The 25620-nt window shown below is 34.7% G+C and overlaps 2 protein-coding genes across 14 annotated transcripts in view; one reads left to right on the top strand and one right to left on the bottom strand.

Annotated features, from left to right (window-relative positions):
- Positions 1-877: 877 nt before the first annotated feature.
- The window catches only part of rbm41 (RNA binding motif protein 41), a 41905-nt gene continuing 17162 nt past the window's right edge, over positions 878-25620 (bottom strand). For 4 of the 12 annotated variants that reach the window (XM_087299612.1, XM_087299611.1, XM_087299614.1 and 1 more), the window contains exons 6-7: positions 21572-21719; positions 17156-17973 (exon numbers count right to left, since the gene is read on the bottom strand). In XM_087299612.1, coding sequence (XP_087155738.1) covers positions 17804-17973; positions 21572-21719 — 318 coding nt within the window. In that variant the 3' untranslated portion in view covers positions 17156-17803. 12 annotated transcript variants of the gene reach the window in all.
- Positions 6131-12764, top strand: cldn2 (claudin 2). 2 transcript variants are annotated; one of them, NM_001004559.2, is given in 2 exon segments: positions 6131-6280; positions 11065-12763. In NM_001004559.2, a coding segment is annotated over 1 exon segment (813 nt). In that variant the 5' UTR covers positions 6131-6280; positions 11065-11107; the 3' UTR covers positions 11921-12763.

Below are 25620 nucleotides of genomic sequence, written 5' to 3' on the forward strand. Positions count from 1 at the left end.
GGGGAAAAAATAAACAAGCGGTCTAATAATTTAGGGGGGCTAATAATTCTGACTTCAACTGTATATATATATACTATAAAAACATAAGTATTTAACTAACAAATTATATTCTTCATATTTCTTTTGCTTTTTTGAAACATTTAACATTTTGATATAATGTGTTTTTGATACATTTAATTTATTCAAATTAGAATGCTGCAAATAAACAAATTTTAAGAACCAAAATTATAACTTTGTTTCCTTTCAATATTTTTTGTAATTTCCATCGACATTCAATTAATGACCAACTGAACAACTTGGAAACCTGTTTTCAAGTCAGAAGAATGAAACAGAGTTAAAACGGCACAAAAATACTGACAGATGTCAGTAAATATCAAATATTATTAAAGTAAACATAATATTGGCTGTGTTTTCAGGTACAATTTGAGATGAGCATACAGTGCTCAGCTTATATGAGTACACCCCTCACAAATCTCTCATATTAATTAATATTGTCTTTAGGATGCGTTACAATATTATATTTGTACATATACATTAGAGTAGTCAGTAGTGAAGCCAAATATGAAGCTAGTCTATCAAAATAACTTACGATAATGGTTAAATATTAGTACACCTTAATTTATGTTATAGAAAATATAAAAAATTTCAAAAATGGCAAAAATCAAGAGAAACAAAAATCTAATTTTGTTGAAATGTTGCACCTTGTCATTTTTCTGCATGAATTTAAATGTATTATCTTTCAATTTCTAAAGATGTTTAGCAGCTAAAATATTATTTTAATAAATATATCTGTTTAATAATTTTGTTCAATTGCACCAATATTTACTACCCATATTCACTGAGAAATTAATAAAAATATTCATTTTCAAACTGGATTAATTTAAATATTACGTTAATTATTTTAAGAAGCAGCAAACATGAACTCATTATATTAGTGTGTTTACGTCTAGCTTCGGGTCATACTGGTCAGAGTTCATAAAGGTGTTGATTTGGGAATAAACATTCAGACTGCACTGAGTGTGTGTGTCCACACCTTTGAGCTCGTTTAAGGAGGTGTGTGTGGACGGCACCTCTGTAGACACACTCACTCCTGTCCGCCTCTCTGCTGTCCTACTGTACTGGCACTCATCTCCGAGTCCAAACACAGGCTCCCACCGCTGCACCTCCACCACACCTCTGACCCCAGAGACCTCACTGTGAACCAGCGGAGATGTCCACATCAGAAAATCAATCATACTTCAGCAATCATTAATCCTCTTAATGAATATTTAGCTACAGTATAGTGCTGATTGGTGACATTTTTGTTTGCATTGTGGGTAATGTAGTTTTTCTGCTCTAATTTCACTACTGAATTCATTCATTCATTCATTCATTTTCCTTCGGCTTAGTTCCTTTATTAATCTAGGGTTGCCACAACGGAATGAACCGCCAACTTATCCAGCATATGTTTAACGCAGCGGATGCCTTTCCAGCTGCAACCCAGTATTGGGAAACATCCATACACACTCATTCACACTCATACACAATGGCCAATTTAGTTTATTCAATTCACCTAGCGCACATCTTTGGACTGTAGGGGAAACCGGAGCACCCAGAGAAAACCCACACGAACACAGGGAGAAAATGCAAACTCCTCACAGAAATGCCAACTGACCAGCCAGGATTTGGATCAGCAACTTTCTTGCTGTGAGGCGACAGTGCTAACTACTGAACTACTGTGCCACCTATATTTCAGTTTTCTTTTACCCAGCAGAGATGTCCACATCAGCAAATCAATCATATTTCAGTAATCATTGACTCTATTATTGAATATTTATCTCACTGCAGATCTCTCTTTGTGGAATTTTATTGTGTGCATTGTGGGTAATGTAGTTTTTCTGCACTAATTTCACTATTAAAGGCAGTTGATGATGTTTTTTTTTTCTTTATATAAATATAATTAATGTGAACAGATGGGTTTAAGAAAAGCCTTTTACAATTGATTAATGACATTACAGCCAGTTTTGGGTGTAACTTACAAAGTAACTAATGTAATTAGATTACTTCTCTGCAGGAAAATTAAAGGGATTACTTTTAATTAAACTACATGCCTTAAATTATGTCTATAAAATCAACAGTTATGTGTGAGTAAACCAATTCAGAGCAGAGTAAGTGCATTTTATCGAATATTTTTTGGGGGGTGACGCAGTGGCGAAGTAGGTAATCAGATGTCGTTTCTGGGTCAGTTGGCGTTTCTGTGTGGAGTTTGCATGTTCTCCCTGCGTTCGCGTGGGTTTCCTCCAGGTGCTCCGGTTTCCCTCACAGTCCAAAGACATGCGGTACAGGTGAATTGGGTAGGCTAAATTGTCCGTAGTGTGTGTGTGTGTGTGTGTGTGTGGATGTTTCCCAGAGATGGGTTGCGGCTGGAAGGGCATCCGCTGCCTTAAAAAAAAACGTGCTGGATAAGTTGACCGTTCATTCCACTGTGGCGACCCTGGATTAATAAAGGGACTAAGCCGACAAGAATGAATGAATAATATATTTTGTGGAACAATTCCATTTTTAAGCTAAAGACAGTTGAATATACTAAAGAACAAACGTTTTCTTATTCAGATATTTTGCATATAGTAACTTGATTGTTCTACTTAAAAAGATGGATATGTCCAAAAATAGCACATATTTTACTCTTATGTACAGTTGGGGATTTTGAGTCTTAAGTTGGCCATAACTTTTTTGTGTTTCAGCTATCAGAATGATTGGTGACTTTTTTTTTATTACAAAAAAAGAACCTATTACACCATAGAACCTGGCAATTTTGATTGTTGGTGGTTTTCCCTGTTGGGAAGAGGTAAATTTCGTCTTTAGACGAACAGCAAATTAAAGTGTGTATATGTGTGTCTGTGTGTAAGAGTGACCTTTAGCACTTGCCTTGATGTGTCTGAGAAAATCAAAATAAGCATCTCAGCTCTCAGAACTACATGGAGTAAACAAAAACAAGGACTGTATTTATGCACCATCAAATGTGGTTATAATGGAAGTCAATGGGGCAAAACCCGCCACCAACAGTAAATTAGAGTTAAAAAAAGGAAAATTTAGCAATCAATCAAAAGCAATGTTGTAACTAATCTTTCACATGTCCAAGAATGTGATAAAAGGTAAAAAAAAATCAGTCTACAATTAATGTTTTTTTTCCCACCAAAACAGTGCCATCATTTGTGAACTTGGCAATTAACGAGTTAAAATCCTGTAATTTTCTAATCATAGTTATACAGTTTTAATCAGGATTGAGGTTGATCAAAAAATAAAAATAAAATATTTATCAGATGCATTTATACAGCAGTTTAATTCAGTGGATGTTTTCACCCGAACATAACAAAATATTTAAACAGTGCACAAGGGTTAAGAGACAATGCATTAAGAAGTAAGAAATATATGGTACATGGTATATATATATATATATATATATATATATATATATATATATATATATATATATATATATATATATATATATATATATATATATATATATATATATATTTATTTATTTATTTATACAACAGTTCTGTCTGGCTCTCGAATCGAATTGGTTAATAGATATGATATATTTAGGAAATATCAGCACCCGTACAGCCTCTTTACCTTTTGTGTATTACTCCGCCCACATACAGCCAGCAAAAAGCAGACACTACAGATCTAAAGTTTAAAAGATGCTTGCTCAGCTGTTTAACTGTCAGCTTATGATTTGAATCCAATGCAGAAGTAGTTCCTCAGACAAAAGGATTTTTGAGACTCTCCATCTTTGATTTTGTTTTTATATACACAATTATGCCGTCAAACTGTTGTATAAATGCAATATCACACTCGTAGCAGTGGGATATGGCTGTATATCGGCACTGGTTGGGGCACTAAGGCACAACGCACGCCTCCCACCAGTGCCGATACACAGCCATATCGCACTGCTACGAGTGTGATATTGCTCATATATAATGATATTGCAGGATTACACTGCAATGTTTCATATTTGAATACATTAAAAGTTTAATATTCTTTAGGTATTACATTTATTTAGTAAAGCTAAAAGGCCCTGTTTGACTCAAATTTAAAGAAATCATTTTTATCATTTGAGATTCATAAAGATTTTAAGCAGTTTTGAGTGAAGTAATTAGATTACTTTTTATACAAAATAATAAAAAAAAAACGTTAAAGTACAATTTTAATGATTTAATTAATAATTAATTGCTTTTTAGACTTATGCAACACTAAAGGTCACAAAAAGGGCCTTTAAAAGTTGATTAGTAAAAAAACAATTATAATGTCAAGACAAAAATGTACTGCCATGAGTGGGCAAAAAAATGGCCTGTCACATGTTTTTATGCTAGTTTGTGGTGGACCCTTCCAGTAAGAGTCTGGATTATGGGTTTAATCTCATTACAGTGAGGTGATTTAACTGAGATTTAGTAAGAGGTTCAGCTGAAACCGGCTGTGTCTGTACACACACACACATGCACACACACTCACACGCACACAAAATTACTGCGATATCACACTTCAGCAAAGGAGCAGGTACGTTGAAGTATCTCTCTAACACTACAAGAAATGTAAATTAATGTTGAGTCTCAGAAGTCAGTTTTGTGTTGGCTAGCAAAATATTGGTCTATAATTATCATTGTTTAGCTTTAGCTTACCCTTTTAATAGAGCTAATTGTAAAAGTGTTGATGCTTGTGCTGCAAACAGTTAAACACTAGCATTTTGCTTTAGGCAGTTAGCAGTTTTGGTTACAGGATCTGACTGTTCGTCAGTAGATGGCAACAGATGATTGTGTATGTTATCATCGAGTCAATTGAATCACTTACAGTCAACCGATTCGTTTGATTCATTTAGCAACACGTCTCGAAAATGAAAGACGGTTAATTTGCCGGAAAAAAATAGACATCACTGGCAAAAAATGTAAGTTTACGCGAACGTATTGTTTATTTAACGTTATCTGCGATATAAAATCAAATCACATTAGCCTTAGTTCTTTTAAACGTGAATGTGATTTTTTTGAAAAATAGCTTATAAACTTGAGATATAATTTTTTAAAAACTTTACATATATTTAGTTGTTTTATGTTTTATATACTAATTTATTGTAAGCTTAACATTTTTATTTACATTTACATGGAACCTGACACTAAACTAGTTTTTTTACCCATAACGTTAACGTACTATTAGCGCTAAAGCTAGCGTTTACTACATTGTAATCAAATTAATCTATTTAAAAGTCTATTGTTTTTGTTTTTAAATAGTTGTAAAATAAGAATTAATGTAATTTCCTGTCGTCTCCTGATTAAATCTTGTTTGTGGGTCATTGTTTAGTTTTTGGGCACTCTTTGTTAATGCTTAGTGCACACAACATAATAATAAATATATTCAGTATTTTATAAATAGTGAAGTTTCTTATATTATCATAAATAGTCTAATATGACATACAGTTGAAGTCAGAATTATTAGCCCCCCTGTTCATTTTTTCCCCCAATTTCTGTTTAACAGAGAGATTTTTTCAACACATTTCTAAACATAATAGTTTTAATAACTCATTTCTAATAACTGATTTATTTTATCTTTGCCATGATGACAGTTGATAATATTTTACTAGATATTTTTCAAGACACTTCTAAACAGCTTAAAATTACATTTAAAGCCTTAACTAGATTAATAAAGATAACTAGGCCGGCAAGGGTAATTATGCAAGTTATTGTATAATGATGGTTTGTTCTGTAGACTATTGAAAAATTAAATAGCTTAAAGAGGCTAATAATTTTGACCTCAAAAGGGTTTTTAAAATTTTTTTAACTGCTTTTACTCTAGCCAAAATAAAACAAATAAGACTTTCTCCAGAAGAAAAAATATTATCAGACATACTGTGAAAATTTCCTTGCTCTGTTAAATATCATTTGGGAGGTATTTAAAAAAAGAAATACAAATTTAAAGGGGGGCTAATAATTCTGACTTTAACTGTAAATCATTCTGGCACTGCTGAAACAAATAACACTGAGCCACTGTGATTGATGCTGTCCTTTACCACAGTGGCCTTGTTTTTTTGGGATGAACATAGAAAGGGTCAGTTTTGGGGTGAGGAGCGAGTAAATCTTTAGCTTTTCTTTTTCAGAGGTGCTTGTGTGTTCATGGACGGGGCAGATCCTCATATCTACAGATCAACAGAGATGGCAGGATCACAAACAGAAGGACTGTGGGAAAACACAGGCACATATGAGTGAACTAAGAGCTGCTGGCAACACCTCACTGCTGAACATAGGTAACATTATTATTTCAATAATAAGTACAAATATGCACAATATTGAATTTGTTGCACACAGTTTAATACCTGTCATGGTTTAATTGTCAGCGTTTTATTGATTTGCAGGCGTTTTACATTTATTTATGCTTAGAAATTGCTTTATGGGAGCTTCTTTGGCAAGTTTTGATGTAGGAAAGAACTAGGGGTTGTATTGATACTTTAGTAGTTATATAGGAATAATTTAAGTAACATGTAGAGTTCAATTTTAAATCATCAAGCAGATGTTTAAGATCAAGAGAGCATTTTTCAACATCGAGCAGAGGTCAATGATTCATTTCGAAAGTGTAAATAAACCAAAAAAAAAAACTCAAACGAGCTACGGACAGTATGTCTATGTTTTTTTTACAGTATGTGATTATAAATAATTTAATGTTATTATTACTACAGCACATAAAACGGGCAGCAAGGAGATTAAAAGAAAGTGGTACTGATTAACATTTAACATACTTTGAAAATAGTACTTATTTTAGAAATAATTAACTTAAAAGAATATACTTAAACTGTAAGAAATATCGTTCATCCAGTATTTTATGATTTATGTTCAAAAGCTACATTGTGGAAACCTCTTTGACAACTTCTGATGTTGAAAAATGCAACTATAATTTTACAAAGTGACTTTTAGATTCATTTATATATATATATATATATATATATATATATATATATATATATATATATATATATATATATATATATATATTTGTATTTTAAAATATGTTGTTAATAGTAAACAAAGCTTTATTATACAATACACATTGTTTAAGAAATCTTTCAAAGAAATAAATCTGTACAATAATAAAAAGTTTTGGCAGCGAATTAACCAGTTTTTAATACCATAATGTATTAGACAACGCAGATGATATAAAACATCGGTCTTTTCGGCATCTTAAACTCTCTGAGTATATGTCAATGTCCCAAAATGCAATTTAAGGTGTAAATAAATGTAAAACACACATGAATCACAAACTACAGTAAAATGTTTATCAGCAGCAGATATAAAGGATACAATAGGTGGGTACTGATGTTTAAAGATTGTAGGATATTAATTAATCACAATTACATGATTATGATGGTTATTATCATAAATTTAAATGCAAGTATGAGTATAAAAGTGTATTAAAAATTCTATTAAAGCTATGTACTTTAAAGTGAAAATTTTTTATTCGTCATTACAATCAGGTGTACTGAAGTGCCACGAAACTGCGATTGCTTTGTTAGTGCAGGTCATTTGAAAAAGTGTGAACATGACTCCCCTAGACAGATTGAAATTGGGGGGAAAAAATGGCTCTGAACCCCACGTTTAAATGAATTCTTGTGCTGTTTGAATAAATGTGAATGCAATGCAGGCTAAAGAAACAAACCACAGATAAAAGGGTACAGGATGTGACAAAATGTACCTGTTTTTATCCTTGTATTTACAGTTTAGTGCACGTGTCAAAACTGTATTTTTTATGTATGTTTGGTCTTTAAAATGACTAAGTGAAGCAGGACTAGTTGTATCATTTTCTGTTTTGGTCCAACCAAATGAACCCAGAGAGTTGAAATGTAAGTATGAACAAACTAAATTTAATACAAATTTCTTATAACTTAAATTATTAATGATGCAGAATGAAGTACAGTTAAAAATACACATCTAAAGGGGAAGTTGATTTTTTATTTATTTAAATTAAATAAATGAAAATTCTGTAATCATTTAATCACCTGTAAGTGGTCATTCCCACAGAACGTTTTTCCACACCAATGCACTACTTTAGCATTGTTTTTCTGTGTAATGCACTTGACGGACATGCACGACTGTTTCGCTCAAGTCTAGCATCTTTTGTAACTTTTACTCTGTTTATCAGTGCCACACCTTATTCTCACTACACGCAACGCGACACAATTTCAGCCCAAGCTATTTAGCTGTATGCACCAAATCTGACATAACACAAAAGAAACATTTAAATACCAACCATTTCTTTAAATATAAGCCACTGCACTGCCAAAGAAATGGTAGCTTATAATCTACTTAATACCTACTTAACATTATTAAAAGTGCATGAGTGACTGATGTTTATTTCCAAAGTCACTGACTTTCATTTTAGAATTGTTTGCTTGTTACTTAATTTTGAACATCTGCTGCGACTCTGCTGCGAGTAGTGTGGCAATAAATGTCACATAAAATAATGTTTAAACTCACACTGGTAGCATTTACACTGAATAAAGCATATAATATGTACCTGAGGTGATCATTGTCAGAGTAGCTCATGGTGTTGTTTCGCTGCTATGTCGCGGAATTAGAAAACTAATTTTTATTTCTTTTTTACTTTTATTTCTTTTTTTTTCTAAAATAGAAATTTTGCACACCACTGCTGCAGATGGTTAAGACAAAAACTTGTTTTAACATGAAAATGAGACATTTTATCACATGACTGTGTGTAGTTAGGACTTGGTCCAAAGCAGTGGACCAATCAGAAAAACTCAGTGGGGCAAGGATTGTGAGCTTCTGTTTACAAGTAACAAGTTGGCATGACAATTTTTAATGTAAATTTAACATGATGGAAAAGGTGCTTTTTAAAAAGCATTCCTGAGCACTGCGTCTCATGTTTTTAGATGCAAAGGTGCATTTTGTCAATGGCCCCTAACTTCTACCAAAAGTTGGTTTGTTGACACAAAAGAAGGGCACCAATTTTACCCCCCTTTTCAAGATTTAATATAAGTTTTTATTGTCTCCAGAATGTGTCTGTAATGTTTCAGCTCAAAATACCCATCAGATTATTTATTAGTTTTGTGAATATTGGAAATTTGAGCTGTTTTTGACTTTTTTTGTTTACTGTGCCTTTAATGCAAACGAGCAGGTTCTCCCCACCCATTATTCCCACATACATGTCAGAGCCAAAGAGATCGCTCACTATTGCTATGATGGGTGTAGTTTCTTCTGCTGCGTCTCACGCATAAGCAGCACAGTAACAGACAAGAAACGTCAGAATATTATGCATAAGAGACTTATTGGGCCCTATCATACACCCGGCGCAATGAGGCGCAAGGCGCGACGCAATACTTTTTTGCTAGTTTCAGCTTGGCGCAAGAGTTGTTTTGAGGCGTTGCACCACGCTCTTTAAATAGCAAATGCATTTGCACTCATATGTGCGTCCATAGGCGTTCTGGTTTAAAAAGGAAGGCGTCCTGAGGCGCACTGCTGGCCCGTTGCTATTTTGAGAAACTATAATAGATTTTTCATTAGACCAAAACAAACCCGGTCTAAACTCCAGCGCAGAGTTGCGCCTCGCTTACACACAAGATGTAGAGCAATACGCAAATATCTTTACATATCAAAAAATTTAAATGTTAACGATATTTATAGGATATAATAGGGAAATATATAGGATATAAATATAAAGGATTAAAATATTACAAAACATATTATTTTCTAGCCTAAATAATTATTAAAAAACACTGCTTTTATGCCTTCATCTCGGGAGGCTTTTTCAGTTCATTCCTAACAATTTGCTTTTGTATAATGTTATTATTATTAGCAGTGTTATTTATTATATCCATATTTATATTTGTTTTATTAAAAACAAGCTTAGATTTGCCCACCTGTCAGGTTTTAGACCATATGGGGCATAGGGTTATAGGATATAACTCAGGGTTTTGAACACACTTCGTTATTATTGTTCATTTATTCGTTTGCTGGAAATTAGAACTGAATTTAGAAATAGTTTTGAAACAAATATTTGCGCTTAACAAACAAAGTTAATCATTTATAAGCTAATTGATGTCTGTGCATAAAGATTTCCCTATCCACGAGAGCGAAAGTGAAAGTAGATCATTTATCTCTCATTCTCGCGCAGTAGATGCTCTGTTTAACTGTTTGCTTGTGAAATGCTCAGTTTTTCCACTTACACTTACTTTACGTCATGTAAATAGCAAATGCGCTTATGGCGCAACGCAAGGCTCTTAAAGGGAATGGGAGATGAGACTCTGATTGGTTTATTCTCAAAACACACCTATAACTCATTAAGAAAATCAACTCAACCCTTTTAGACCATGCGCCACGGCGCAAAGCGCATTTTCCCATCCTTAAATTAGCAAATATGGATTCTGACATGCCCTGAATGCGTTTGCACCCTGCGCTTTCCGTTTTGCGCATGGACCGTCAAAATAAAGCCCATTGTGTTTATATCACACCAATATGACAGTGGACACACTATCCCTTCACACAATTCTAACCGAACAGCTTACAAAAGATGATTTACATCACAGGTGCCCTTTAAGAATTTTGAAAACCGTAGTCATTCATTCCATTTATTAATTATTTATTAAGTTGTTCAATGGAGGGTGAGGCAGTGGTGCAGTAGGTAGTGCTGTCGCCTCACAGCAAGAAGGTCGCTGGGTCGCTGGTTCGAACCTCGGCTCAGTTGGCGTTTCTGTGTGGAGTTTGCATGTTCTCCCTGCCTTCGCGTGGGTTTCCTCCGGGTGCTCCAGTCCACAGTCCAAAGACATGTGGTACAGGTGAATTGGGTAGGCTAAATTGTCCGTAGTGTATGAGTGTGTGTGGATGTGGATAGAATGAAAACATGTACACACTGACTTTCATAGCAGGAAAAACAATTACTAGGCAAGTCAATGGCTATTGGTTTTCAGCATTTTTCAAAATATCTGCTTTTGTGTTCAAAAGAAAAGTAAATGATGAGTAAAAGATTAAACACCACTACACGGGTGCTTTAGCTGAGACTAAACTGTGCTGTTTTCCTGTACAGCAATCCAGCAAAACTTCATCAAACACTTCCTCCAGCACACAACATGGCGATTCTAGCACTGGAGTTGATGGGTTTCTTTTTTGGCCTCATCGGCATGCTTGGGACCCTGGTAGCCACTCTTCTCCCCTACTGGGCAACATCTGCACACGTTGGCCCCAATATTGTGACCGCAGTTGTCAGCATGAAGGGTCTTTGGATGGAGTGCGTTTACCAGAGCACTGGCGCCTTCCAATGCGAGACTTACAACACCCTCCTGGGACTAGCCGTCGACCTGCAAGCGGCCCGTGCCATGATGGTCATGTCCTCCATCTTCTCCGTCATGGCCTGCGCCGTTTCCACCGTTGGCATGCAGTGCACCGTCTGCATGGACGGATCTTCAGTCAAGACCAAAGTAGCTGGAGTTGGCGGCTCCATGTTCCTCCTGGCTGGGCTTTTATCGTTGATTCCCGTCGCCTGGAAGACCCACGAAGTGGTGCAGACCTTCTACATGCCCAACATGCCAGCCAGTCTTAAATTTGAGATTGGCGATTGTCTGTATGTAGGTTTAGCTTCCTCTCTTTTGTCCATGCTTGGTGGCGGACTATTGAGTGCATCCTGTTGCGATGACATAGATGGAAACAGGGGATCCAGACGCCATTATCCCTATCCAGAGCGGAATCCTTTGCGTGGGCCGTCCCATTCAATGACCTACCAGCCAGCTGCTCTACATTCAACCACAAACCCCAACATTACCAATAAGACGCAGACTCTTATTAGTCACACGAGCTCCGGTACCCACTCCATTCAAGCCCAGGATTCAAGGAAAATGACTCGGCAAAACACTGCGGCTGGCTATGATGTCACTGGCTATGTTTGAAGATTTGTGTCGGCCAGTGCAGTTGAGTTTTACATAAAGTGATTAATACTTGGATTGCTGAAAGGCTCAGAGAATGTAGACGCTGGTAGAGCATGAGGAAGGGTGTGTGTGTGAAGGTCTATGAGGTGTGTTTGGCTTCTTTTTTGCATAATTGTCTTTTTTAGGAGTTTCAAAATGAAAACAAAATAGCAAAATGATTTAATGATTGTATGGATTGAAGGTGGTTTGTAAACACGCAAGTTAATATTTTAGTTGTCGTATAAGAAGAACCGTGTCAATTAGCCTTCTTAAAGGGATAGTTGGCCCAAAAGAGAAATTTAGCAGCTAATTTACCCAACCTTTAGGTGTAGTTTTTGTTGATTTAGAAAGAAATGCTGTTCGTAAAAAAGCTTGGTTCTCGCTGATTCATAAATGGCAAGTCGAGTTGCACTTTTAGAGTAAAAATATACTTATAGGCAAAGCAAAATTAATACCTGAGGTACTAAATAAATAAGTAGCCTGTGCTACCTGTTAATATCTGATACAATAATGTCTCGTGAAGTAAAATGATCAGTCTGTGCAGCAAACTGAACGTTATTTATACCCTAGTTTTGGCTAAAAATGTGCTGCTGAAGAAAAATGTCTCCCACTATATTGTCCTAAAGGTGAGTAAATTACCGGCAAGAGCGAACTATCCCTTTAAGAACATTTTTTATATTCAAATGCTTGTTTTTTATGACATTTAAATACATTGGTTTTATTTGTATCTAATAGCAGTCTTCACTTTTCACTGTTTCTAAGCACCTATATGCACTCGGTTGATCATATTAACCTTGTAAATAAAATTTTGAGTTGTTTACTAGTCTCTGGCTTTGATCTTGTCAATTCAATTCAGCTTTATTTGTATAGCGCTTTGACAATGTAGATTGTGTCAAAGCAGCTTCACATAAATGGTCATAGTAACTGGATCAGGGTAGTTCAGTTTTTAGTGTTTAAGTTCAGTTCAGTTTAGCTCAGTTCAGTGTGGTTTGAAGTCACATATATCTCATTTCTTTTTGTCCTTTTGAACTCACAGAAGTAGACACAGTAAACATGCATGGAAGGTCAAGGAGACTGACAGCTAAATAAAACACTGTTCTGTTTCCTCACTTGGACACACAGTCATATAAATATGCAATGATGTGGCTTATTATGCACACGTCTGTGTAATTTGAGGTAAAAATAAGGAAAGGATGTGTTCTCGTTCGATGAAATGAAACAAAATATAAACAAAATATAGTACATGTAAGAAAAGATTTAATAAAGTGATTACAATAATAAATATAATAATGAAACCGTATCTGTAAATGTTTTTATATAGATTTTATGTTACATAGATCTTAAGTTACATATTTTACATTATTATTATTGTTTCATAATGTAAAGTGGGTCTTTATAAATAATAACATAGCTGCCTTTTAAAGTTTGGGAGCCTACATTATTGGTAGTCTGGCATGTTAGAGACAAATTATTATAATTCAACATCAAGACTTGAAATTCAATGTATTAGAACTATTTCGTGTACATAACAAAATACATCCTGTAAGTAGTATCTATTTTCACTTCAGTTACTTGTGCTGTGTCTGATTCTTGAATTGTGTTAATTCTGTGTAATCTTGAATTTCTGATTTGTCAAAACTACGTAAAATCAGCTAAAATAGAATCATTGCCAAAAAAGTTGTAATGCTAATATGGTTTATGCACTGAATGAAAAATGTAAAAAGCAATTTTGAATTTATATCTTGTAACTTCGACTCGGTTGCTAATTTCTTGCTAATTACTCAATTCTGAAATAAAAAGTCAGATCTGCAAGATTTAAAGTCAGAACTCTAACTTATTTCCTAATCGTTACAAGTTTATATTTGACCATTTGAGTCTGGACTTTTAAAAAACTTGGGATATTATTTCATAATTACATTGTCAGAATTGTGTGATTAACAATTCCTCATTTTACCAAACACATTTGTTATTTTTAATTTCATAAAAGACATTTTTTCTTCTATAAATGAAACACGTCCTTAACACTAACAATCTGTAATGCGTTTAGTTGACCTCATTTAAACAAATGATTTATAGTGAAACACTCTAACTGAAACACCACTGCATTGATTTGACTTGATTTTAATGTGTAACTGCGTGGGAAAGATAGCTTAGCAAACACTGCAGTGAAATTTAATTGTTTGTTTTGGCGAGTCTGGAATTTCTGTAAGGTTCACTCACTGTGCTCACAACAAATGAAATATTTTGGAAAAGTAGTGACGTCTGCTGGTCAGCTGAAGTACTATAAGTATATTTTTAGCCATTTGTTTTGAACAGTTACACAATTTCAAAAAATGAAAGCAAATTTTAAAGGAATAGTTTGGCCAGAAATAAATTTGTCCAATAATTTTACCTATCCTCAAGCCATCCTTGGTATATATGACTTTTAAATCTGTCTGATGAACATAGTCGGAGTAGTTTTACAGTTGATCCTAGCTCTTTCATGCTGTATAATGCTGTTGGGTAGAGGCTTTTATTTTAAAGCTTCCAAAAGTGCAAAAATGTCGTAAAAATAACCCATAGCAGAGTTCAACGCTAAGGATTTTTTCTACTGGCCCGATCGGACCAGTGGTTCAGATTTTTACTTGCCCTGCCAATCTTATCACTGGCCCCACCAAAACAAGTTAATAGCTATTTCTTAGCCACAAATAAAAAAAATGTCAAAATGTTTGTAATTCTAGAATTTAAATATTTAAAAAATGTTATTAAAGTATTTTGCAAACAAAAGTAGCAAAATGTGCAGGTATTTTATTGCAAAACAAAAGATGACTGACCTGCCAAACTAACGGCAAACTGTACAAAACATCACTTCATTTTTTTTTTACCCTCGTAAATGTCTGCTTCCAAGACGTTAGAGACAAATGTTTTCCTTTAGCATCATCACTTGATGTTGCCGCCATGTTGCTGTCTCTTAGCTGTACTGGTTGTTACGGAAAAAAAATAACATGCTCACAACATCCAATCAGATAAGAGGAACCGAGAAGGTAGCATTTGAAGGCTTAAAAACACAAACGGTTTCTCTATTCTGACTGTATTTACACGCAATTGACAAATAGTCACAGGCAAATTAAACTTTAGTGACAGGGCATTAGTGGCCCGATCGGGACAGTAACGATCCTGTCTACTGTCCCGAGCATCTCACACGCTGGCCCCCGGCCATCGGGCAGTCCTTATTGTTGAGCCCTGCATAGCTAGGGCCAGACAGAATCTGTAGATTCTTAAATTTTTTGCTATTTCTGCTGAGAAAAAATAAATAAATAAATAAATAAATAAAATCTGCATGTTTATGTGGAATGATTTTGGAAGTATCAACTAAAAACGTAATATATATATATATTAGAAAATTATTCCTTTCAAAATTTTATGTAATGTTTACACAGCAAAAAATTAGGTCCTCCTATTTGGTAATCAAAGGGATGTCTTTTGTATAATATATCTACTAAAAGGCAGAAAATATTACTTTACAAACTGTAATTTAAATAAATCATATGACCTTTCATATTAGTCAATAATATTACAGAAATTAACTTAAAAACCTTATAAATATAAATGTACACACATTTACAAAAGTAAATAAATAGACTCAATACTGGGCTAAAAATCTGTGAATTTCTGCACGCACAAATTCCGCGTGGGCCCATTCACAGCTTACACAGAATCTGTACACGCAGAAATCTGCAGATTTTTGAGCCCATTATTCTAACATTAGAATGTAAATGTAAAGTAAATCTAATTTTTTTCCGGTTTTTATATTTATAATTAATGTTTAGATAAATTATGTAGAATGCAATTTGTGAAGTAATATTTTCTGACTTTTAGTAGACATATTATACGAGAGGCTTGCTTTGTTTACCAATAAGTGGATCGAATTGGATTCATTAACCAAAGAAGTGGTCCTAATTGTATTTTTGAGAATTTTTTTTTATTTTGTGTTTTTCAGGGCCTACACTCACAAAATCATTACATGTTAATCCACAGATTTCTTATAAAATTCTGTGCAGGAATATTGAAAAACAAACAAACAAAAAAGGCAGAAGATTCTGTCTGGCCCTACACTACACCACCAGGGGGGTTAACACATGCCTTATGATGGGAATCAATGTGTTGTTGTTTTTTATGATAATTTTTTATGTTTTTCTTTTAAACCTTTTTATTGGATAGCATAGAGGAGAATTGAGACAAAATGTGTGGGGAGCAGAGATAGAGGAATAATCAACAAAGGACTTCGCACCAGTGCTGTGTGGGCACACTTACCCACTGGCACCAACTCAATGTGTTTTTTTATAACAAATTTGTTACAATTCTTAACTTATTAAACTCCAATTATTGACTTCAGGTGGCGGCCCAATACACGCATAATGGCATGACCGACCGGTAGACACATGTACAGGTTGTTGCTACAGTGCTCTGCATAACTGAGTACACCCCATTTGTACTACACCCAAAAATTATTATTTTTTTATCCATTTCCATGGGTAATAGTGCATTTGAACAAAATAGATTAATTAAACAGATATATTTATTAAAATAATATTTTAGTCACAGAACATTTTTAAAAATAGAAAGACAATACATTTAAATTCATGCAAAAAAAATACAAACTACATTTCAACCAAAATTTTCATATTTTTTGTTTTTCTTGATTCTTGCTATTTTTGCAAATGTTATATAATATTTTTCCCTAACATAAATTTGGGTGTACTCATTTTTTGAACCACTGTTATAAGTTATTTTATTAGATAAGCTCCAGATTTGGCTTCAGTACTGACTAATCTAATGTACAGTTGAAGTCAGAATTATCAGCCCCCTTTTGATTTTATTTTTCTTTTTTAAATATTTCCCAAATGATGTTTAACAGAGCAAGAAAATTTTTACAGTATGTCTGATAATATTTTTTCGTCTGGAAAAAGTCTTATTTGTTTTATTTCGGCTAGAATAAAAACAGTTTTGAATTTTTTAAAAACTATTTTTGGGACAAAATTATTAACCCCTTTGAGCTATTTTTTTTCCCGACAGTCTACAGAACAAACCATCATTATAGAATAACTTGCCTAATTACCCTAACCTGCCTAGTTCATCTTATTAACCTAGTTAAGCCTTTAAATGTCACTTTAAGCTGTATAGAAGTGTCTTGAAAAATATCAAGTAAAATATTATTTACTGTCATCATGGCAAAGATAAAATAAATCAGTTATTAGAAATAGGTCTTTAAAACTATTATGCTTAGAAATGTGCTGAAACAATCTTCCCTCCATTAAACAGAAATTGGGGAAAAAATAAACAGGGGCGCTAATAATTCAGGGGGCTAATAATTCTGACTTCAACTGTATATGCACCAATATAATATTGTAAAGCATCCAATAGAAAATATTGATTTAAATGAGGGATGTGTGGGGGGTGTACTCAGATATGCAGAGCACTGTATCAGGGCAAGATCGGTGGCCAGAGATTAACAAGAATTATTCATGACATTTATTAAATTACCCATTAATTGTATTTTATTAACGTCTGCCTAAGCCCAGACCTCACTGTAATATAAAGCAGTAATTATACAGAGTATACCGAAAAGCAATGATTGGAGTTTATAGCTAAACAATTTGAAACATTTTGTTTGAAAAATGCATTTATTTATTACACATTAGGTGACCAAGATGGATATATGTGCTTTTGAAGGCTTCAAAATAAAAGCCATTTCCAACACCATTATACAGCATTTAAGAGTGTTCATCTGACAGAAGAACGTCATATACACTTAGAATAGCTTGAGGGTGAGTAAATTAAAATGTTTGGGTGAACTATTCCTTTAAATACAGTGTTAAATTATGATTATGTGTGTTTGTTGTTTTGCACTGAAGGGTTGTTCAGATCTACCGAGGTTTCATCAGTCTGTGAATCAGTCTCTTTACTTCTTGCTCTCCCAAACTCTATAACCAGAGGCTTTTCCAAAAGCTTGTAGCCATTTAACAAGTCCAAAGCCGCTTGGGCGATTTTAGCATCTGTGAAACACAAAAGGCAGATGTTATATAACATGATGTATCAACAGCGGTGTACTTGTGCGTTAACTTCTGCATTTAAGTGGTTAAAAATGGTTTGTTATGTGGAATCATACAGAATGCAGGGCTCGAAGTTAACTTTCCTACTTGGTAGCACCGGTGCTCCTAACCTGAAATATTTAGGAGCACCAGAAAAAAAATTTAGGAGCACCAGAAAAAATTTAGGAGCACCCACCAAAAATTAATGATATATTTGACAAGTTGTATATTAAGGGATTAATTGTATTTGAAAACAACATCAATTGGGACTAACAAAACCTAGAAACAACTATCTAACTAATGCTGTGATGACTTAATATTTGAGCAGTAATTCCACAATGAATGTTGAATAATTATAAAATATTAATGATGACGATGATGACAATAATACTAATAATGAATTATATTTCTCATCATCATGCTGCCTTGAATGTGCTTTAATGTGAGTTATCTGCTACATAAAGTCCTACTGTTACTTTATGAAAAATAAATTGATGTTTGCATCAAACAGAAATGAAGCATTGTAGTAAGAAATATTTATTTTGTACTATTGCTTTTATATGCATGTTAATTTAATAAATAATATTTCTGCTACAAAACAAACAAAATAATATAATAAATCATTCAATTCAATGCTCAAAGCTGCAAAGCAGTCATCAGTAATTAAATAGAAAAACAATATACACCTCAAGAAAGAACGGACAAAAGAAAGGAAGAAAAGTCTCACTTTTAAAAGTTTTGGTTTCGGTTCGTGTCGTTTTAATGCTCAGCCTCGTAACGCGCTGGATTACATTTTTCTGTGTTTGCGGAAAAGCATGCGAGTCAGCCGGCACAATTTATGAGGGGGGCAGAGCAGGATTCTCCCCATGACCACCGGCGCAATACTGTTCTTTGTTATAACCCGCATCAGTTTAAACTCAGTAAAGGCAAGCTTCTTTGGCGATGGTGTTTTAGCGGACATTTGCGCTGTTGCAGCCTGGTCTCACGAGGAAACGTATGAAAAAGTTACGAATTGCCGTGAGATTGTGTTGGCTGAACACGTAGTGCATGCAACGCATCGAGATTCAGGGTGCTTTCACACCTGTGAATCAATTCAGTTGATCCGAAACAGAGATTACAAATGTTACATTGTTGCTCTTTGCTCTTGGAGTGGTTCGCTTTCACTCTGCAAAGTTTCTAATTGGACCACAAAAGTGTAGGTGTGAAAGCACCCTCAGTGTACTTTATGAGGTGCCGTATAGGATTTAAATCAAACTTTGCTTATCAACACATGCATAAAACACGTGTATATACACCTATAAATTACTTGCATATACACCTATACTACTGGATGTTCAAAACAACATGGATGAAACTTGTGTATATACATATAAACTTGACGCATGAATACACCCACATACACACGCACATACATATAAACTTGCTGCTTGCAAACACACCTATACACACTTGCATATACATATAAACTCGATTCTCGCATAAATATCCACATTTACATGCACATACATATAAACTCGCAGCATGCAAACACACCTATACATACTCGCATACATATAAACTCGGTCTATGCATATACACCCTCAACAACACACGCACATACACAAACTCACTGCATGCAAACACACCTATACTGGCATATAGCCCCAATGCCTAAACTCAATGCGTGTATAAACACACAAAATAACACTCGCGCAAACATACAAAAAAATAAAAAATAAATAAAATTCACAAACATTTATCACGAATCTGGTTATTGCAAAGCTTATGAAATAGAAATAATGTGATTAATAGAGGGATTAAATATGTTAAATTATGAACATATGTTATATAAAATATTAGTCTATATAAATAGACTATTCAAAATAAGAAATATTTTTATTTAAAACCTTTTCATTTAAGTAGGTAATTACATACACAAATATAAATGGACAGATAGAACCCTTAAAGGACGTTCAAAACGCAACCAGAATTATAAATATAAATGTATACTCAAACTAAACTCCTCTATTCTATTGCAAATGTTAATGTAGCCTATAGTCTTCTTGTTTTGTTTTTTACATTTTTATAATTATTATGCTTTTACAATGTGGGTTTCAAAATTGCAAGATTTTGGTATCATTTTGATTGTTAATTATTCAGCATATACAAAAAAAAAAACAACAACAACAACAAAAAAAAACGCTGATTAAAAGTCTGCTCATCATGTTGGTCAAGTTAACCCCCATGGAAAAGCTATATATATTATCTGGACACTCCTTTTGTGTTTAATAACTACTACTTTATATTTTTACAGCAGCTGGCATCCAGCATTTTGGTGCATTAGCCTGTTTATTGGTGACAGGAAAACCCACTTAAGTGCATTCCTGCCCCCTACTGGACATAACTGTGTATCATAACCCTTGACGAATAGTGACACCAATAATAAAACAAACATAAAAAACTAATATTAGACAAACATATTTTATTCAAAATGATTACTTAAGCAACTTTATATTTATTAAACCATAATAACATTTCCAATAATTTAATTGCATAATAAACCTTTAATTTTGCAGGAGCATTCCTTTGCATTACCTTTTTATTTATTTATTTTTTAGAATTAGCATAATCTATTTTCGTATTTCAACAGATGTAATTCCTCTATTAATCACATTATTTCTGTTTCTTAAGGTTTGCAATAACCTGATTCATGACAAATAATAATCTTGTTCATTACACTCAAAGGACTTTTACGTTGAAATTAAACGACTTCCTTTTAAAGTGAAATAACTTCCTTTTACTGTAAAAATTCATGCATACACACATATGAAATCACTTGCATATATGTATATACACAACTAACTGTATATATGTTTGTGAATTTTATTTTGTATGTTTGCACAAGTGTCATTTGGGTGTTTATGCACACATCAAGTTTATATTCTTATGTGAGAGTTTATGGGTGTATATGCATAGATCAAGTTTATATGTATATGCGAGTGTGTATAGGTGTGTTTGCATGCAGCAAGTTTATATGTATGTGCGTGTGTTAATGTGAGTGTTTATGTGAGGATCGAGTTTATATGTATGTGCGTGTGTATGTGGGTGTATTCATGCGTCAAGTTTATATGTATATACACAAGTTTCATCCATGTTGTTTTGAACATCCAGTAGTATAGGTGTATATGCAAGTAATTTATAGGTGTATATACACGTGTTTTATGTATGTGTTGATAAGCAAAGTTTGATTTAAATCCTATATGGCACCTCATAGTACTTTTCACTCTTCAGCCGTTAGCATTCCCCACGGTCACAAAAGCTCCCTCCCTGTCATCTGACGGCGGAAAGTCTTAAGTGATTGACAGCTAATATGAACCAATATAGCGGCAGGGAAGACTGATTTTACCATGTTTTTTGGGGAAAAAAAAAAAAACAGGTCGCACTACAACTATTATATGCAGTCGCATGAATGCTCCCAATATATATTTAGAGGTCGCATAGCTTAAATTTTGGCGCATATGCGACCTAAATGGTTGCAATTTCGAGCACTGGAAGGGCAATTATAAAAGAGTTGTACTCTTACCTGCGAGTGTAATGAAAGCTTGACCCTTGAGGCGTCCGGTCAGCAGGCGGTACAGGATGGGCTGCGATTCGTCCTTCTGAAAGCGTGAAAACAGAGAAACCAGCTGCGCAAGTGATGCCCGTGGACTGATGTTCTTCACACACAGGACCTACACACAAACACATGAAAGAAAACTGTATTATGAGAATAGGAGGAGAGTTCAATTTAATAATGAATATGCAAGGACACAAGCTTGGAGTGATCAGGTGACGCGATTTAGTAATAGATATTGGTAACTGATATTGGTGGTATGTGTTCATTATTTTGAATGCATCGAAGTAAAGGAGGGGCGAGGCAGTAGCGCAGTGGGTAGCATATTCGCCTCACAGCAAGAAAGTCGCTGGGTCGCTGATTCGAACCTCGGCTCAGTTGGCGTTTCTGTGTGGAGTTTGCATGTTCTCCCTGCCTTCGCGTGGGTTTCCTCCGGGTGCTCCGGTTTCCCCCACTGTCCAAAGACATGTGGTACAGGTGAATTGGGTAGGCTAAACTGTCCGTAGTGTATGAGTGTGTGTGTGTGTGGATGTTTCCCAGAGATGGGTTGCGGCTGGAAGGGCATCCGCTGCGTAAAAACTTGCTGGATAAGTTTGGGTTCATTCCGCTGTGGCGACCCCAGATTAATAAAGGGACTAAGCCCACAAGAAAATCAATAAATGAATGGAGAAAAGGAAAGGAAAAGGGGATTGTCTCAAAGGTTTTTACTTTTAGCAAATAGTAAAAAGTAGCAAGCACATTGCTTTAAAGTAAACTTTCAATAATCTGTATAGAGCATGTATAGCTCTGGGCTCAGGAAGTTCTCAGAAAACATCCTAAAATATAATTGTATGTGTAAATGTAGCTGTAGGTTTTACAGTGCGTTGTTATTTGCAGAACTTCTCTATTAAAAAAAAGAGAAAAAAATAGTTCTGAAAGACATCAAGCCTCAGTTAGGTAATAAAAAGAAACGCATATAATAAGTAATTAAGTAACGCAACTAGTTACTTTTTTTAGGGAATAACCAAGCGGCAACCTCCCGCTCTTCCTCATGAAGCAAATACGGAAGTAACTGAAACTGCAATTCATCAAAATTCTGCTAGTCCTGGCTCCATACAGAGCAAATTTCTATTGACCATACTGTTAAAATGGCCAACTTTACAGCTGAAAAAAGGTGTTTACAGCCTGGTACAAAGAACGATTTCGGTTAATTTAGCAAATATTACCCTTCATGACAACTGTGAGGGGGGTGAATTTTTTATAACTCATTCGTTTCCTTTATATTGGCTTATATTAAGTCCGCATAATTAAGGCTGTTGCCATTTGAACGACAGCTAGGTCTCGCTGGTCACGTCACCTCAGCCGATTCCGGCTGATTAGTCGCTAAACTCGACATATACATCATTCATTCATTTTCTTGTCGACTTAGTCCACAGGTGTCAAACTCAGTTCCAAAAGGGCCGCAGCTCTGCACAGTTTAGTTCCAACCCTAATTAAACACACCTGATCAAACTAATTGAGTCCTTCAGGCTTGTTTGAAACCTACAGGTAAGTGTGTTGGAGCAGGGTTGGAACTAAACTGTGCAGGGCTTCGGCCCTCCAGGAATTGAGTTTGACACCCCTGGCTTAGTCCCTTTATTAATCCGGGGTCGCCACAGGTCGAAACATCCACACACACATTTACACACACACTCATACACTACAGACAGTTTAGCCTACCCAGTTCACCTTTACCACACATCTTTGGACTGTGGGGGAAACCGGAGCACCCGGAGGAAACCCACGCGAAGGCAGGGAGAACATGCAAACTCCACACAGAAATGCCAACTGAGCCGAGGTTCGAACTAGCGACCCAGCAAACTTCTTGCTGTGAGGCGACAGCACTACCTACTGCGCCACTGCCTACATTATATATATATATATTTTTTTTTTATGTTGCTTTACACAGTCAGTTGCCTTTTGGAATTATTTCTTACTATTATCAGATGATATGGCATGCTGTGTGCACTTAATTGTGCTCAAAAAACCATTCACACGGCCTCCTTTTCCCATGTGAGGGAAATTATATACTTATATACCTTCTCTATAAATGTATTTGTTTTATTTAAGATTGTTTATCATTCATAATTTCCTTTAGACCTGTAATGCACTCCAGAATCTGATAGACTGATTAGCTGTAGGCTATTGAACAGTCATCTGAAATGTTGTCATACAGTGTTATGCCTGGATTTCATAAATAGCCTTGCATTTACTAACACACACTATATTTGAAGTATTTGGAAGTAATTAGCACTTTCCTCCTGTTGAAAAATGCCATAAGAACAAGTGGCTCACTGTATTACAACAGTATTTTTAGAAGTCTAAACTATATATTGATATAGTGTGGTCAGAACACAAACGAGTTGCAGGTAATGAAGTATTAGCCGTTACTCCCATAGGAAAGCCCATCTAAGCAAAATGCCAGCATGCGTCTGTAGCTCCGCTCTCGCTCCGCCTCTTTGCCCTTGTTTGGTATCCCTGGTTGGTGTGATGACCCGCAAACAAAATGGCGACAGTTGGCCACACCTACTGGTAGCTTCTTTTGGCTTCTTCAGAAACCTATGGGTGACGTCACAGATACTACGTCCATGTCTTTTACAGTGTATGGAAGTAACTCAATATTAACTGTCTGTGAGTGAGTAGATTAAAAGAACATTTTCATTTCAGGGTGAACTATCCCTTTAAGCACCTAATCGTAATTTAAGAATGACTTCCGAATAATCATGCGAGTTACTTTTATTTTAAACTATAACAATTTTACTATTTTTGCAGTCATGAAAAACCTTAAATAACTTCTTTCAAGAACATTTTACAAATCTTATTCAAGCGGTCATTTGAGCAGTGAATGTAGTGAGCAATTCCAGCGTAATGGATGTGACATTTGCAGTAAAAACTCAAAACATGAATTCGCATAGAAAGTATATGTTAACGTTATATTGAAACTTTTGTTCATATTTTCCAAAACAACTAACCACAGAGTTTTGGGAAAAATATCAATCTGTAAATATGTTTTGTACTTTACATGAGTAAAATAAACATGCGTTATGGATATGAGGTTTACAGTATACAACATACTTTGTAGAAGTTCTGTGAATTAAACTGCACAACCCAAAACAAACAACAATAATTAAAAGGATAAGAGTTGACTCTCTAAAAAAACTAAATTAATTGATTTGAATTGAATATAACATTTATGAGGGAAAAGTGTCGTTATGGATGTGACGTCTCTCCGTTATAGATGTGACAGATGTAAAATTGCCACTTGTCTGACTTTGGTAAATCAAATAGAATAGTTTGAAAACTCTGACAGGTGGCTTTTTGAGTATTTCTAAAGTACTGTGAAATGCTTTCTTACCCAAAAAACCCAGAAACGATTTCCGTATTTTAGTGAAAACTTAATTTTTTTCATGGCAAGCTTGACATTTGCACAGAATTGTTCAGTACATTATATATATAGAGAGAGTTTTGAATCTACCGCCATATCAGCTTCTCTGGCTATTATTTATGTCATGGCAAAAAATAAATAAATACAATTTACAAACATTTTATAAATACCACTTTTCTATAATACAAAAGGTTTACAAAAATAAAAAAGACATCAACGTAAATAAATAATTCATAGAACAAAAATCTAAAGCAGCATTCTGGTAAAAATGTTTTCTTTCATTCACTTTCCTTCAACTTAGTCCTTTTATTAATCAGAGTTCGCCACAGTGGAATGAACCGCCAACTAATACAGCATATGTTTTACGCAGCGGATGCCCTTCCAGCCACAACCCAGAACTGGGAAACACCCATAGACACTCACATTCACACACATACACTACGGCCAATTTAGCTTATTCAGTTCACCAATCCCGCATGTTTTTGGACTGTGGGGGAAACCCACATGATTACGGGGAGAACATGCAAACTCCACACAGAAATGCCAGCGATCTTCTTTCACTCCTGGTAAAAATTCTCACATTTAAAAATAAGTCTCTCCAGATAAATTGTTTAGT

This window comes from Danio rerio, chromosome 21 (genome assembly GCF_052040795.2).
Source record: "Danio rerio strain M-AB ecotype USA chromosome 21, GRCz13ab, whole genome shotgun sequence".
In the NCBI taxonomy this organism is placed as follows: Eukaryota; Metazoa; Chordata; class Actinopteri; order Cypriniformes; family Danionidae; genus Danio; species Danio rerio.